Source organism: Notothenia rossii, assembly GCF_949606895.1.
Source record: "Notothenia rossii genome assembly, chromosome: 3".
Taxonomy (NCBI): Eukaryota; Metazoa; Chordata; class Actinopteri; order Perciformes; family Nototheniidae; genus Notothenia; species Notothenia rossii.
In genome coordinates, this window is record NC_136901.1 from 53,603,107 (window position 1) to 53,619,595 (window position 16,489).

The window sequence follows — 16,489 nt, forward strand, 5'->3', positions numbered from 1 at the left end:
GTGAATATTTGCTGGATTAATTTGTTCTCTGTTAGGCATCACTTTCTGACATTTTAAAGACCAAGGCGTGTCCGAAATCACTCTCATTCACTACTCCCTACTCCTTATATAGGGAATTCTATATAGGGAGTATTGAGTGATTTCAGACACAGCCCATAACAAATTGATGAATCAACAATAACATTCATTCATTGCATCAGTCACATATGCTACTGTTATTTCTGTTTTCACAGTGGATCTGAGAATAAAATCTTGTGAACAAGCTACAGCCGTGTCATCTTTGTAGCGAGTGTGTAACATATATTCTATACGTAGAAAAACAAGTCCTTACGTTAAAATGAAACACTTTTAAACCATTTAATGAAAATCATTCAGCTTTACTCTTTCACAAAGTCCATGTAAAAACATGTTGATAAAATGGACAAAACAAAATTGGCACATTTGCACGACAAGGTGCCTTTTGCAGTCTTTATTTACTGTTTATGTAAATATTTGTAAAACATCTTAACACATGTTCTGAACTCTTGATTTAACCACGGTCTACCTTACCTACCTAACGAGAATATAATAACAATACAATACAAATGTGTGGTGTTGTTCACATGTTAGATATGAAATAGGACAAATCTGCCATGAAAAATACTCACATCTCTCTTACGTCACAACATTTTGGTCTGACAGACCGCAACATTAAAACAATGGACTGTGTACTGTGTGTGGCAACATTAACTTTTACCACAAGTTATTTAATTGTTTAAAGGCACCCAAAGCCGGGGGAATTATTAATGCCAAAGTTCATGTTGGCTTTGAAGGCACTATAAGTGTCCAAAAGAGGAAGCTTTAAAATGTCGGCACAGGTATTTGCCAATGGGAATGTTGACGTTGTAGAACATAGGAACTGAAGGCGTGGCAGAGGACTCATACCAGCAGGAGGCACACGTGGCACACCTGTAGCGAACATTAACACCTCCTCCAAGGTCACTGAGCTGTCTTTTTCTAAAAAGTAGAGAACATTGGAATCAATTGACAGTAAATACTATCTACATCAACACCGGAACTTTTTATAATCTGTGTGTATAAAAATCAGACAAGAGCAAATTGACTAACCTTCACAATCGAGAAGATAATCTGCCCGGTAACTCATAGCTTTCTCTTCCTGAGCCCTTCTGTTGCTTCCCTGTTGACTAAATTCAGGCTGGAACAGATTTTCCATCTCTGCAGCAGACAGCTTCACATCGGCATGACAGAGAGCAGGGGTCAGGACCGTCGGATGCTGCTGCAGAGCTGTCAGAAACGGCAAACTTTCAAGTCCAGCCTTGAATCTAAAATACAATTAAAAGATGCATGCAAAGATACATGTGCATCATGTAGAATTAAGTAAGCAAGAAAATGGGACAACAGCAACACGTTTTTCATAATTATTTTAGCAATAACAATGAAATACAAAAACCTACCTTTCGATTGCAGTGTTGTTCCTGTGGATTATGTACCACTTCAGGTAATCCTCTACTATCAGTTTTTTTTCTTCACATGACCTGACATGTCTGAAGCACCCAGCAGTCTGCAACGTGGCACTGTTCCGTATCATCAAGTCCTGAAGGATCTCCACTGAGGGTGAATTCTGAATCTAAAAGAAGAGATAACAGAGTCCCACACATTTCAAATATGACACGTAATTATAAAAAATGGTAATGCCAGAAGTATATCTTGAAAGAATGGTTTAAGTGGACAAAACTCTCTCTTTACCTATTCTAGACTTTCACACCCTTCTCATACCTCTTGTAGGACTTTCCCTATCTCCTCATCTGTAATGTCTCCGACAGATGCCTTGAAACTGCTCTGCCCTGAGATGTAGCTGACCAGATCCTCTGACAGAAAATTAGGACCAGGTCCACCATGCACAATGGACACAGCAATCATCTTCCCTGCTAAATAATACTCATCCTCTCTGATAGCTGTCCAAGATAATGCAGAATAAAGAAATATTAAATCAGTTTCCATATTTAAAAACACTGCAAGGTTAAAATATGGGTTCTTTTAAAACATTATACACAAAACAGAACCTGTTGAATTGTAGACCAGGTAGCGGCTCTCCACAGGTCCATCAAATATGGGCCGTTTGTTCAGCTCTTTCATGAGAAGGGAGAGGAATTCTCTCTTGGGGCCACCTGTATCGAGACCTTCCTCAAACCTCCCTTCATCGTCAGAGAATTTCACCAGGATGTCTTTCTTTTCTGAGAATGTTGCCCTTTTGAATCCTCTGACTGCTCCATCCCAGATGTTCGAGCGACAGATGTTAAATCTGCTGACAGCTCGATGGTCAATCTCTAGGGCCAGGTTTGCAGTTATCTCAGAAAGTGATTGCTGATCCACCCTGTCATCAGATAAATTATGACCATGTTAAATGGTACACCATAGCACACATTTTTGATCAGGAAAAATAACAACCACAGTTGAAGTAAGGGTAACTTTTCTCTTACTTTGTATCCTCTGGAATGTCATGACTGCACTCAACACTGTCTGAGTCATCCTTATCCTCTATTACAATGGGCGCATACAGCTGAGTATATTTGCTGAGAAATTGAAATACACAAGTTTACATTGTTGATGTTTTCATATAAAACATACTTGAATTGTAGAAAGGAAAGTATAATACCTATAGCACGCAGTTTCCAGCACACCTCCTGATGTTCCTGGGCCCTCTTGTGAGTCAGAAAATAAGACCTGAATCACAAACCATAACAGGGATAGGACAGGTAAGTTGAAGTATTTTAAATCATGGCTATCTGAGGGCTGATTTAGAAAGAAAATACTATTCTAATGTACACAAACGTGGATCTCTGGGTCAGTGTGACACATTATTTAATGTAGTTTATAGTTTAAAACATTAATTGTGTGAAAATATTTCCAGACAAGGCTAAATGTGAACAATAGACAATGTTTTGGAGCCACAATTACCGGAGCTGCGGAATCACTGCCTGACTCTGCAGGTTCCCATACCTGGAAGTAAAAAACAATATATCAGTGTGACACTTCAAATTTGACAGAACTAGAGCTTAACACATTTGAACATAAATATTGAATTCTATTATTCTGACTGATAGTGTATGTGATTTGCGACAGGGGGAATGATCCTTCTTACATTATTACTTTCAGTGAAAAACATACAAATTATTATGGTGTGATTTTGCAGGGATCTGCAATAAATAAAGTTGTTTTCTTAAGTTTGTATAATATGTGTAGGCCAGGACGCTGCAACATTTACCGCAATTTAAAATGCTATTTTGGGATATGTTTCATCGTAAAAATATGCCATCTATGTGAAATCTAGAAACATTTTCACTTCCAGATAGAATTTACAATATAAGCGATCTAAGATACAACAAATGTAGTACTCACTAATGTATCAGCTGCATTGAATTCTGCAGAAGTTGGACTCATGATGATCACCTCTGAATCCGATGAGTTGGATTCAGAGCTGGTTTCCTGAGCTGTGAAATACAAGAACAGGTATAAGAGGATTTTAGACTACTCAGAACAACAGAGTGCTTTCCTTGACAAACAAATCAATTAAAAAAGCTCTTCTTGGTTGGTAATTAATTTCACAATTACTTACAAGATGTAAAGAAATCTTCAGCTGTACAAATGTACAGTGTGATACGTTGGTAGGCCTTCCCCACTACCTCTTTGTACTCGTTTAGAGTGAAGGGTACTTCTGTTCCTGGTATATTAGTTATCTTTGTACCGTCAGGGTAGAGCAGTACGTAGGGACCACCATTTAGATTTCTGTCGAAGGTCTTCATTTTTTGCTCAGCAGCTCTCTGCAATTCGTCCGCATCCGACTCTCGTCGCATCAAAAGGGGAAGTACTGTTCCTCTTACAGTCTTCAGTACACCATCTTTCAGCCTCATAAGGCCTACTGAAATCTACAGAGAAACAATGAAATAGGCGACTGTTAACTAGTTCAGTGACACTATAAATACATGACAGAATGGACTGTCGGCAAATTATTAGTATATCTCAGCAAAAGATTGTACCTTCACAACCTTCAGGTTGTCTTTTGATGGTGTTTTCTTTTTCTTAAAACCTGCTCGTCTCTCCTCTTTTACACTCCGGAAAGTCCGAAATAACTCCAGTGTGCTTTTTCCTGTAGCCTCTGCTTGAAATAAGAGTCCAATCAATCTTCAATGACAAAGAACAGAGAGACATTCAGTGTTCTCACCCATACTCATAAGATATAGAGTGTACATTGCCTAAGCCTAATTAAAAAAATACAAAAATAAAAATTACCTCCACTTGTGCCTGTTTTATCAACATCACACAGGAATTTGATGTCCTTGCCACATGAACAGCAAAAGGCTGATTTAGAGTCCTGCTGCTGTCCACAAAAAGGACAATACATTATGACCTGCAAGAAAACAAATAAAGTATCATTAGGTTGCTTTGCGCTTCAATTGCATGAACATCTATCTATCTATCTATCTATATATAAAGCAAGAAATTTCCGTGTGTGTGTGTCTGTGTGTGTGTCTGTGTCTCGGGTACGCCCCCCGGACAATATTGCAAGCAGCAATTATGGGAGCCAAACAATCGGTCCGCTTAGTACAGGCCAGGGCAGGAATTTCACGAGGGCCACGAGGGCCATGGCTCCCACTTTGGCCTTGTGCCCTTAAAAATGATATCTGCCATAAGGCCACAGTGGCCTTGATGCCCTCTCTGACTAAGTTTTGTGGTTTAGCAGTCTGCCTCTTTTCTGACATGGCTTCAAAACCAGCATATTTTGAAGGAGGAAAAAAAAATCAGCGGTGTGCTTGATTTGAGCCTGGAATGCACCGCTCGGACGGTCTATGATGACAGTTGACATCAGTCTAGGACCTATCTCCGCCCACCCCCCCACGCGTCCGTGTGCGTAGGACGGTCTAGGACCTAGCTAGCTGATTCTCCGCTCAAGAAAAGGCTGAGGTGAGGTAAGGTTTTGTGATGATCCTGTTTGCCGTTAAGTTTTTCATTTGTCCAGCTTTAAGTGTAATTTTATGGATAACATTACTATTTCTTGCTCGTATGGTAATGCATAATTATAATATTTTGAAGTGTTTTTGTTACTACTTGGATAAGTTATCAGGGTTCGTACGGGTGCTTGAAATCCTTGAAAATGCTTGAATTTTTACGAGGTGTTTTCATGACTTGAAAAGTGATTGAATTTTGGGAATGGTGCTTGGATGTAAATGCTTTACTTTTACAATAAATTGCTGTCTGACTGAATAGTTCGCTTTTTAGATTAAAAGAAAATAAAGAAGTCGGAGCGCGCTTAGTTGCTTCGCTTCTACATAAAACAGTTCCGCTCCGGCCTTCCCGCGCTATGCGCGCGACCTGCAAGTGTTTTATTTGTGTGACCTGGGCATTCTAATGAGAGAATGACAGTATGCCAGGAGGTTGCTGTTTTAACGAGCGTTGGCTATCCGAAAAGAAATACAAGCTGTGGCTAAAACGAGGATCAACCCAACGATTCGCCTTCTGCACAGTTTGCCACAAATAATTTCAATTATTCGCGATGGGAGAGTCTGCGCTGACGAGCAATATGAAAGGTAAGCCGTAGTAGAGCATTTTGGATTAGGCTAACGTTGCATGTTACGTTTGTTTAAGCTAGTAACGTTAGCGAACTTGATGTGGATTATTGCTTATGCAGGTGACAATAATAAAAAGGAGCGTACCTATGTCAGTATGTGCGACAGTCGCCATCCTGTGGTTTTCAGAGGATGAAGCACATAAAAGCAATGTATTTCTACTGGTAGTATTTTTCGTGCCTAAACTTGCTCCATCGAAATCAGTCACATTGACCCGAAGACACATTTTGAGTTATACACTGTTGGAAAGAGGATATTCCTAGCTTTCTAACGGAGGAAACATATATTCGTTTGTATTAATGGTCTGGGGGAAGCTCGCGAGTGTGTGTTTGTGTGTTTGTGTATTTTTGCGTTTATGTGTATTGTGTTAGTTTCCCGGGGAAAACACTCACGAGAAACACCGGCTGTTGTTATGCCTGCTTTGACGTAAAGTTACTCCGTTCTCTGCTTGTAATTATGCCGTTACAAGCTTCAAAGTTGTATTTATCATCTGAATTTGCCAAAACAAGTTTAATATTCTGAAAGCCAAGACTTTGTTTATTTGAAATCAGATGAAAACAAACTGTAACAGACCCTGCCGTGTTATCTATGATTACTATACGCAAGGGGTCGGCAACCCCTGGCACGCGTGCCAGCATTGGCATAACCAGTGGCACACTAGGAATAAGTGGAATAAGTGTGCAAAATATTTAAATTAATTTTCGGATCCTGAACGCGAGACCGCCGCCAGAGGTCGTCTCCCCGTTACCTGCAGAAGGAAGCCATGCACGCAACGCAGCACCGCTCTTTAACTCCAGGTGACTTTCTGCCGCTTTCCTCCGTAGTGCAGTGCTGATCGTTTCACCACGGAGGAAAGCACTTCACTAATTGCATTACCCATAATGAGCTGTACAAATGACGCAGTTTTTGCGTGGCTGTGTATTTAGTTGAAAGCCCAGTGGCGATCTGCTCATCTCTCATCGAAATAATATGCTACAAAGGGGCGGACTGGCCATCTGTGTGTTGAACTTTCCTGTCGGCTCCCAGACCGTAGTCGAGGAGGGCAGAAGCAACAAGCTTCAGGTTCAATAACCCACTTTAGCTTAAATGACTGGAGAGAGGCGAGCTCTTCTCGGGAGGACGTTGCATTTATTTAGCTGTTCTTCTGTTTCACAAAATACATCACAGACCTCTGTTTTTCTGCTTTCCCGCTTCACTTCCAGAAACATATACACGTTCCCTCACTGTCGCTCTACCATCCACAAACACACATGCACAAGCCGCACCCCTCTCTCTCTCTCTCTTAAAGGCCCTGTGAAGTGTGCACCTGTGCATGATCTGTTATGCTAATACGTATAGTAATGACCAAAATTGTCCATTGGAACCCATATCAAAAAATGTTGGAATAGCAACAAATTTGACGAGTTTTGAATTTTCCGGGGAAATCTGCAGTCAACCTTCGCCTTCGTGGGCGTGGCTTGCGATCTACTGCGTGACGTCACGAGATGGACGCCGCCGCACTGTTTACATTCACCACCGTTCGTTTTTTGTCTTTTTCAAAGTCGAATTTCTCAACGTTTTTGAGCTAGTATTTTCCTGGAAAGTGTGTCGGAGTCGACTGGAAGTGATTGCCAATCGAGAAAACCTGACAATGGAGGCGACAGTGAAGAAAGAGGGATGAAAAACACAGGGGAAACGATGCATTGCCGCTGGCTGTAGTAATGTCAAGTCTGCCGAAGTGGCGATGTTTCTGTTCCCAAAAGATGAAGGTGAGCCTGGCTGGTGTCATTGTTTCGTAGATTATTTGATTGATCATGATAAATAAAGGCCAGTGGTCGATTCGAGAGAGAGAGAAAGAGAGACTGACAGAGTTACAGGGTTGTTGTTAGCATCTGGTGCTAGCTCGGAGCTAACGGAGATTAGCTGTTTCAACAATAAGGAGAGGGAGAGTGCTCTCCTGTGGGACTGAGAGAGATAACGTCAGCTCAGGGAGGTAAACTGTAGCCTAAGTTATCTCAGTGGGTTTGGTCATCTATGTAAACAAATATTTCCATCTATGTAATATTAGTTGTATAAAATAGGTTAAGAAATCCTTCCAATGTTTTTTGATTATTGAAATATATGTTTCATATGAGTGTTGAGAGCTGTATCCATAAATCTCTTAATGTTGCCCTCAAAGTGCACCAGATTGATCACTTTCCTCCTCTATCCTGTCCGAAAAGCTGTCCAAATCAATCATTTCTCTCACACTAGTATCACTTTCCAGAGTCTCCGCCATGTTTACAATCGCAACTGGGTACATCTTGTGACGTCACAGCCACTATCGTCTGCAACTTCCGTTAGGCTCAGACGGCAAAATTAATAATTCATTAATTCATTAATTATGAATTATTAAAAAATATTTTAGCCATGAACAGGCACAATGATATGTAAGGAATGAAACTGCCATTTCATTTTGGTGCAAAAACATGCACTTCACTGGGCCTTTAAAGGGACAGCGATCTCATCTCACTCTGCATGACCCTAATATCATAACTTGTGTGTTCTGGAGAATCACAGAACGGACGATCGTCCTTATTATTATGCCGTTTAAACCAATTATTTAAATGTGTTTGTTAAATTCGGCATCATGTAAGTTGCGCTGACAGGTCCGCACACTGCTTCCCCGCAGCGAGGCTCCCCCGACCTCCAGCTGATAGTTGACGAGCAAGCTCCTCAACCCCCCCCCCCCCCCCCCCGTTGATAATTATCGATCGTTGGCACGCTGATAACATTTTTAAAATGGCACTTCATATCAAAAAGGTTGCCGACCCCTGCTATACGCCATACATTCATAATGTCAGCGGGAGGGAGGGGGGAGCATCGCTACGTAAAAGCATTAGTGCGAGGGAGAGCTGTCATCTTCCCTTTACAAGCTTCAAACATGTATTTGTCGGGAGATTTTGGCAATAAAAGTTTCATATTCTGAAAAAGATTCCCTGGAAACCTCCAAAACTCTTACACAGAAAGAGGATCTCTGCACACGCTTTTTTTTATATCAGCTTTGTGTTTCAATGGTTTTGTCCTAACCTTGGAGAGCCGTATGTTTACTGCCACCCTAAAAGGACTTCAAAAATGTTAAAAATGTTAATGAAGAATTTATTGAAAAGTTAGTTGGCTGATTGTTTTATATTGGCTCAGCCAGGTTATATGGGATGCCCAGTCTACTATATATGATATGGGTCACTCATTTTACAATATTAAACTTTGTTTTCTTATCTTTAATTTGTCATCCTTATGTAGAATGCTATTACGAAACACAAATTTGGTTGTTTATAGCATAAAGAACATTGGATTTAATGTGAGGTAGGGAAATAATCATTTGAGTATAAATATGTGCATATAAATATGTAATTTACAACAGCTGTAGGCTGCTTGAAAAGCTTGAAAATGCACCTTGAAAATGCACCTTGAAAAGTGCTTGAATTTGACTTTGGAAAAGGTGTAAGAACCCTGAGTTATGTTGCAGTTGTGTTCTTTTTTTATTATTATCTAGTGCTAGGCAGTTAGCGCTGTGTTGTTAGCTGTCAAAGACCTCTGTGCAGACTTATTTGACCACCGGCGATCGCAGACGGAAGTTCAATGTTTGCTGCTCGTTTATATCGCCCAATTTTCAAAACGCGATCAAAATACCCATTCACATGTCTTGTGGCATGCCTGAACTGTCTACATATGACATTGTGCGTCACCATAGTAGGGAAACTTTCCTCCCATTATGGTCCAGATTCTTGTTGGAGAAGGGAAGAATGTACCACAATCGGCTGCACCTAATACAAATAGTCCTAGTTTTTCCTGTCTCTACCTCTCAAGTTGAACGGCAGTTCTCAGTAATGAAGAGAATGCAGGGCGATTGGCGTTTAAGCCTGCACACTTCAACAATTGAAGATCTACTCCTCATCAAATCCCAGGGTTGTGCTCCTGCTGAATATCAAAGTGATGAAGCTGTGGCAAGATGGTGGGCAGCTGGCATCAACAAAAGGAGACCCAATATTCATCCCTATGGTCAAAGGAACCCCAAAAGTCCAAATCTCCCTGACTCGTCATCATCTCCATCTTCAAGTGACTCAGAATAAGGACGCACCTTGACGTAGGCCCACTACCACAGTCTCACAGTGAGCCAAACATGTCTGTGCTATAAGAATCCTTTGTAGTTTTAATAAAGAATTTGTTTAATTGCAATTTGGTGTCCATTGAATGCTTAATAAATATATATAAAAGTATTGTAAATGCATATACAATCGTAGTCACTTCATATCGTATGTTAAATCATTGTTTTAATTTATGGCCTTGGTGCCCTGGCTTTTGGCCTTTGTGCCCTTAAAAAATTGACAACTCAAAAGGCCAAGTGGCCTTGCCCCTAAAATGACGAAATTCCAGGCCTGGTACAGGCACAAGCTCTGAACGGCCATGCCCCGAACGGGCACTGCACTAGTTTTTAAATAACACTAACACATTTGGAAAGACTAATCAGTACTACTTTCAACGCTGGCTTAATACAAGGAATATCCCAACATGGATTGCAAGTGTGTCTTAATCACGACATTCCCCACTGACAAGGGCAAGACAAGCTTCAGGCAGTTAAACACGCAAGAATACTGTGTGTGTGTGTGTGTGTGTGTGTGTGTGTGTGTGTGTGTGTGTGTGTGTGTGTGTGTGTGTGTGTGTGTGTGTGTGTGTGTGTGTGTGTGTGTGTGTGTGTGTGTGTGTGTGTGTGTGTGTGTGTGTGTGTGTGGTCTAGATTTAAAACGGTTCAAGCTGCACGGATAAATCGAGCAGAATCAAACAGTTTTCACAGACAAGCAAACAACTTGAAAATAGCTTTCTGCAGTTTTGATCAAAGCTATGTTCTACTAACATTATACACTACACACATAATCTGCTCCCACACACAAAATAACGTCATTTAAAGTCATAAATACGGCAGCGACAGATATTATCTACATCCTGTGTAACTTTAACATTATAAACTTACCCATGAGATGTTTCCTGGAGATCCCCCAGCCTTCTTCTTCTCTCGCATAAAAAAACGCATGTGCATCAGCAATAATAGTCCCCGGTAATTAACTTCCGTCGCATGTGCATCAGCAATAATAGTCCCCCGTAATTCATTTCCGTTGTGGCTTTTTTATTTGCATCGCAGCGTTTTTATTTGCGCGGCGTTTGTTTCTTTTTATTTGCAGCGTTCTTTTATTTGCAGCATCCTGGCCTCTCAGGGCCACCGTACATGTCATGTTATAATTCAAAGTAAACAAAATAAATAATTTGATTCTAGTGGAAGTTACGTACTTCAAGTTTCTCTATCCCACAGTTAAGGTTAGACTAGCAACATTTAGTTATTTAGTATGTCATCTTTATCTTCTCAACTTACTTACCACTGTCTTGTTTTTTTCTATCATCTTCATCTTTTTTCTTCTTCCTTTTTTGGCTTCCAGAAAGATAATTTATTTTCATTTTTCCGTGCCTTTCCTTGTCATCAGGATTATTTTGTAAACAATAATGCATTGCACGCGATTTGCGACACTGACCGGAGTGAGTCTGGATAAGGTGGGGCCCCATTAGGGAGGTCTCCTACTGTCATTGCAAACGTTGCGCATTGCCCCACTCACTCAAATTCAGTTCATCTACAATAATGGGGCCCCCGCTATTGTAGATTAACTGAATTTGATGAAGGCTTATGGCAATGTATGATGTATGTTTAATTATATTTTTTGTATAATTCGTTGTTCTGAATTTTGCATAAAAATAAAAAAAACGACACTGATGTCGTTTTAAAGATGTGTCGCCCCTCGGGGGCCCCCTACTGGTCTGGGGCCCCAAGCAGTTGCCTGCCTTGCCTGTCCACAAGTGGCGGCCCTGCCCTCCGTGACGGAGTGAACTCCGTGGAGTGACACATGAGGCTCCCTCCTGTCAGATGGAGAGAGTAAATACAGCAGCAAGCTTTGGGACGGCCTTCCCTGTCTCCGGCAGAAACAGGAAATGCTGTAACTGTATGTAACAACGGTTTCAAATCAGCATCTCTTAGACAAAAAATGTAAATAAATAACTCAAATAAAAGTCCAAACATCTTTAATTGTGTTTAAACCTGATGTTTATAAGCTTCTTAGTTTTTGCAACAGTCTGTAAATATACACAACTTTATAATAAAATGCACACATTTACCTTGTTCAAGACTAAACACAGGTATGATCCTAAGTTAAAAACATATGAGGTTATCACAAGGTTGTTAACATTGCAGTTTATCAGTGGGTTATTGATTCTGCGTCAGTCTTAGGACAGTCATACATTCCTATGAAGTCTTCATGGACAACATAATCAGCTAACACCCATCGTACAGTCAGAGACAACTGTTCATGCCCGGAGCAATCGCGAGTTTCATCCACAAGTTCTGCAGTGTTTTGCATTGCTTTTAATTTCCGTTAATAGAGTGGTGAGAGACTCCCGATACATTTGATGTATAAGTTCATTAATTGTCTCGTGTGATGCATATTTCCCGGTGAGCATGAAGCTTTTCAGAGTGGGGTTTTTCTCAGTTCAACTAGCTTTTGGATATTGCTGCTCTCCTTATCCGCATGCCCCTGATTGCTAGGCCCTGTCGGGTTAGAAACTGCAGACAGCGCAGTTGCTCCATCATTCCATCTCTTATTTTTTCCTGCTCAATACACTACTGTTTGACAAGCTGAATGTTGACTGGTGTTTGACTGAAGAAAGCGCACTTTCTTTGAACACACTCTCTGTTGAAATTAGACTTTTCGTGGCTGTCCAGGAGGCTTGGGCACTTTTTCCAGTTATTAACTCCAGTATGTACAAAGCCATCATCTCCTTGTGGAGAAAGTTACAAGCCGTTTGATAGCAGCAAATCGGCATATTTCACAGAAGGCCCCTTTAGTGGTTTTGCAAATAATTAACCACTCTCTGTTTTTGTACCATTCTGCTTAGAAGTACCTTTCTCTTTGCCCAAATAATCTAGCGGTCTCCTTTTTTTCGACAGTTAGCTGTACAGCTAATGTCCCGACAACAAACCTCCATGCAGTCGGAAGCAGCCTGTTTCGGTTCAACGAAGGCGGTGGCGGCAGTTTTGACAGTCTCTGCGTCCGCAGAGCTGCTGCTTTTGGGTTCATCTGGCTTCGCTGGTTCTTCTATGATTGATCAAGGTAGAGGCTCCGGAGATGTCAGGGATGTGACCTTCCAGTTGTTAAATGTAAGTTTAGATTGACTGTATTTCGTTTTCTTCTGCGCTGGTTCTTCTGACATGTTTGGAAGTCTATTCTTTCTATCTGCTTAACGGCAGACACACACAGAACAACGTAAACAACGTAACAAATAAACAAGTCTAAGCTTTTTTATTGGTTGTAATTTACATGGATACATTTGAATGGTGTGACAATGTCCTATTTGATTGGGTTAAAATGTACATATTCTTCCCGTTATGTCTGCCTGCTTTATTTTACCTAATACAAAGTGACCTGCTCCATTGAAATCGGTCGCATTGACCCGAAGACATATTTTGAGTTGTATACACTGTTGGAAAAAGGAGATTCCTAGCTTTCTAATAATATCAGGATTGTTGTTTTACTCCAAATCGTAAGCAAAATATGTCAGATTATATAATGACTGTTACAGAGTCATCATTTGGAGAAAAAGTTTCCTCTTCTCTGGAATCCATCGATTAGTTAACTCTGGTCCGAAAGACTGGGGATATACTCCTAAATTAAAATCAGCAAGGATTGTTGCGTCACTAAAACGTAGAATGAAAGTCATTAGAAAGAACCCTACTTCTCCCTGTTCTGCAGGAAGATGCAACCCCGTCTTAATTATCCTATGAATGGTTGAGATCGGCGATGCAGGTCTATATATTTTGGCAGTACACGCAGGAGAAAATCAACCAAAGGTCTGTTTAAGATAGTTGTCACTCCGAAACCAGCAGTAACTCGCCCAACTACTACGGAGATACAATATATGTCCAAAATCATCTGCGGAGATCAATGTACTAGCAAAGTTGGCAAACTTGAACCACTAGACATAATTCAAATGGCCACGGGTTTTAAGGATGATAACCTATGGTAAAATGGGTTGCTGGGACTGCTCACGAACAAATAATAGGTGATTGTTTAGCTTGCGCGACCGCTCGTCCCCACTTGATAACTGACCCAGCTCCTCTCTTCCCTTCAGATACCTGGGGTTACAACTGTATGTTAAAACTTACCCAAATGGCTAGCCCATCAAACTGTACAACCTTAGCCAGCCTTTTCCCACCGATTGATAATGGCATGGGATACACTTGTTTCAAATTAACCAGCGCCTCCCCTAAATTTAATCTGGGTAATGTTTCCTCTGACTGGTGCAACAGCACTCTAGCAGGTAATATGGTAGGTCAGTGGGCCAGGGGTGGGCTTTACTATTATTGTGGCGGCCGACGGTTGTATACCAGAATTCCGGAAGCATCAGTCGGACTTTGTGCAATGATCCGCCTCCATGCCCCTTTGACATTACTAGGTAATAGGTTAATTCCCCTCGATGTGAAACACGTCTCGAACGGTCAGTTAACTAACCGACGGCGAAGACACGTTTTAAACAAAAGAGACGCAGAGGTCAACTTTGACCTTTCCAGTAACTCCCCTACTTACATTGACTCCATAGGAATCCCTCGGGGGGTCCCTAATGAGTACAAATTAGCTGACCAGGTCGCGGCAGGGTTCGAAAATCTTCCTATCATTGCAGGTATTTTTCCCATTACCCCTAACAAAAATGTAGACAGGATTAACTTTGTACATTACAATGTCCTCCGTTTAGCAAACCTCACTAGGGACGCAGTAGAAGGCCTAGCTAAACAGTTAGGGCTTACCTCCCTTATGGCTGCACAAAATAGAATGGCGTTGGATATGCTTCTGGTGGAGAAAGGGGGTGTTTGCGCAATGTTTGGTGATATGTGCTGCACGTTTATTCCCAACAACACGGCGCCTGACGGTTCCGTGACTAAAGCCTTAGAGGGTCTACGCACCCTATCTAACACCATGCATGAACAATCAGGGATCAACAATCCTATGGAGGAATGGATGACAAACATGTTTGGTAAATGGAAAGGTTTAATAATGTCTCTTCTAATTTCTGTGGCTACTTTTATTGCCATTTTAGTGACATGTGGTTGTTGTTGTTGTGTGCCTTGTATCCGCTCATTGTGTGTTAGACTCATCAGTTCCACCATTGAGGGAAAAGCTGCTTTTTCCCCTTCGTACCAAATGCCCTTGTTGGCTTACGCGTCGGAGGGGGAAGAGCACGAGGACTCAGCCAACAAGGACACATTTTTTTAACATATTTTGGTCTCCCTCCACTGTCATAAGAAGTTGTTATGGTGGACTGTTCCTAAAGGTTTAAAGTGCTCTAAATCCCAGCTTCTGATGGATTTATATAAATGTTGGGGGACAGACACAGTAGAAAAGAATGACAGTGGTTATGTTTCAAATGCTGTGTATAAGTAGATTTTGTGAGGTGAGATCAAAAGAGGGATTAAAGATTAAAGTTAACAGATATTGTTCTAAACTGTATTAAAGTAAACATGTATTATTGGGGACTTTTTTCAAGTAATCCTATATATATATATATATATATATATATAACCTTCTCACTCACACTCACTGACCTAGATACCAGCACACACACATATTCTTTTCAAGGTCCTTTCTGGGCACCAATATATCTGTGTACAATGTTTGATTGTCTGGGAAAGAATAGTTTGTGTGAAATATTCCTTGGGAAAGTAAAGGAGTGAATTCAGTTGCAAGATAAAAGATTGACTCTGTCCTTGTTTAGTTCCGAAGCTCTCACGTTCTGTTCAGAAGTAAAATACTTTTTCCCAGAACTCTGATTCGCGATTTGGGGGGGTGGGGAAGCAGCCGACCCAACTCTGCCTCCAAATCTGTCTATGTATACTGATGTTTATTCATGCACGGGGCTTTCTGTTTCTGACTGGCTAGTCCCGATACCTGTATCACACGGCAGTAGAACTGGAAGTCCAGAGTACTCTGTAACTTGTATGGGTTTTTTTACCATTAAAATCAGATTATTGTTATAACTTTTATGCCGGTGTTTTGCACTCCTTCTTCTTATTAATGTGACCAGGCTCATCTAACGGACGGCGCAGAGCAGAGGTGGGCTTTAAGCCACCACCACTGTGGTGTTTGCTCCAACACTGTTCATTCAGAGAAGACTGGGAGATGGCATGAGGAGGAAGAATACCGGATTGTGAGGAAGAAGAGGAGAGAGAGGTTGAACATGGCACCAGATTAAGAATGAAATTACTCTCTTACTGCTCTCTGCTAAGGGTCTGATATTGTTGCTCGGGAGCTGATCTCTCTTGCTGCTCTCTGCTAACAGTCTGTGGTTGTTGCTCGGAAGCTGTTCTCTCTTGCTGCTCTTTGATAAGGGTCTGTGGTTACTCGGCTGTGGGAGTTTCAGATGCAGGCAGGGTTCCCACGGTACCCGGAAAACATGGAAAACATGGAATTATTTTTTTCATTTTCCAGGTATGGAAAAGTCATGGAAACTGAGCAAAAGTGAACACTTACATGGAAATAGAAACAGTTGTCCTGGATATTTTTATTGGATGAGGTGTAAAATATTAATAAAATGAAACTATTGAGCACAGAATTAAGATGAGTTTATAAAAACCCTTTACATGTGAACAGTTTTTACTTTAGATAGAAATGGATGATCCCATGTTGTAGAGCATGCTCTTGGCATCCTATATGGTATATTGGAATTTGATGCAGGCAACTTGGTGATATGGACTTTAAAAGTATAGTTTCGGATTGGTGGACTTCAGGAATAATAACGTTACTCGCGATCTCAAT

At 41.0% G+C, this 16,489-nt stretch overlaps 1 protein-coding gene across 1 annotated transcript; it reads right to left on the reverse strand.

Moving 5' to 3' along the window:
- Positions 1 to 454: 454 nt before the first annotated feature.
- On the reverse strand, positions 455 to 10,622 carry LOC307032441 (G2/M phase-specific E3 ubiquitin-protein ligase-like). Its single transcript, XM_079670420.1, has 13 exons — positions 10,615 to 10,622; positions 4,291 to 4,408; positions 4,038 to 4,156; positions 3,617 to 3,926; positions 3,400 to 3,491; positions 2,959 to 3,000; positions 2,657 to 2,724; positions 2,481 to 2,573; positions 2,064 to 2,374; positions 1,777 to 1,955; positions 1,455 to 1,627; positions 1,108 to 1,322; positions 455 to 996 (listed from the first exon to the last, which is right to left on the reverse strand). Exons 2-13 carry the CDS (start codon positions 4,400 to 4,402, stop codon positions 755 to 757), a joined length of 1,956 nt encoding a protein of 651 aa, XP_079526546.1. The 5' UTR covers positions 4,403 to 4,408; positions 10,615 to 10,622; the 3' UTR covers positions 455 to 754.
- Positions 10,623 to 16,489: the final 5,867 nt, after the last annotated feature.

Bases quoted from the DNA above. Each gene is read 5' to 3' on its own strand.
- LOC307032441 (XM_079670420.1), bottom strand. From the start codon at position 4,402: ATGTATTGTCCTTTTTGTGGACAGCAGCAGGACTCTAAATCAGCCTTT. The intron at 3,492-3,616 runs GTAAGTAATTGT...TGTATTTCACAG, and splicing joins TGAAGATTTCTTTACATCTT to CTCAGGAAACCAGCTCTGAA. The intron at 1,323-1,454 runs GTAGGTTTTTGT...ATTGTATTTTAG, and splicing joins AACAACACTGCAATCGAAAG to ATTCAAGGCTGGACTTGAAA.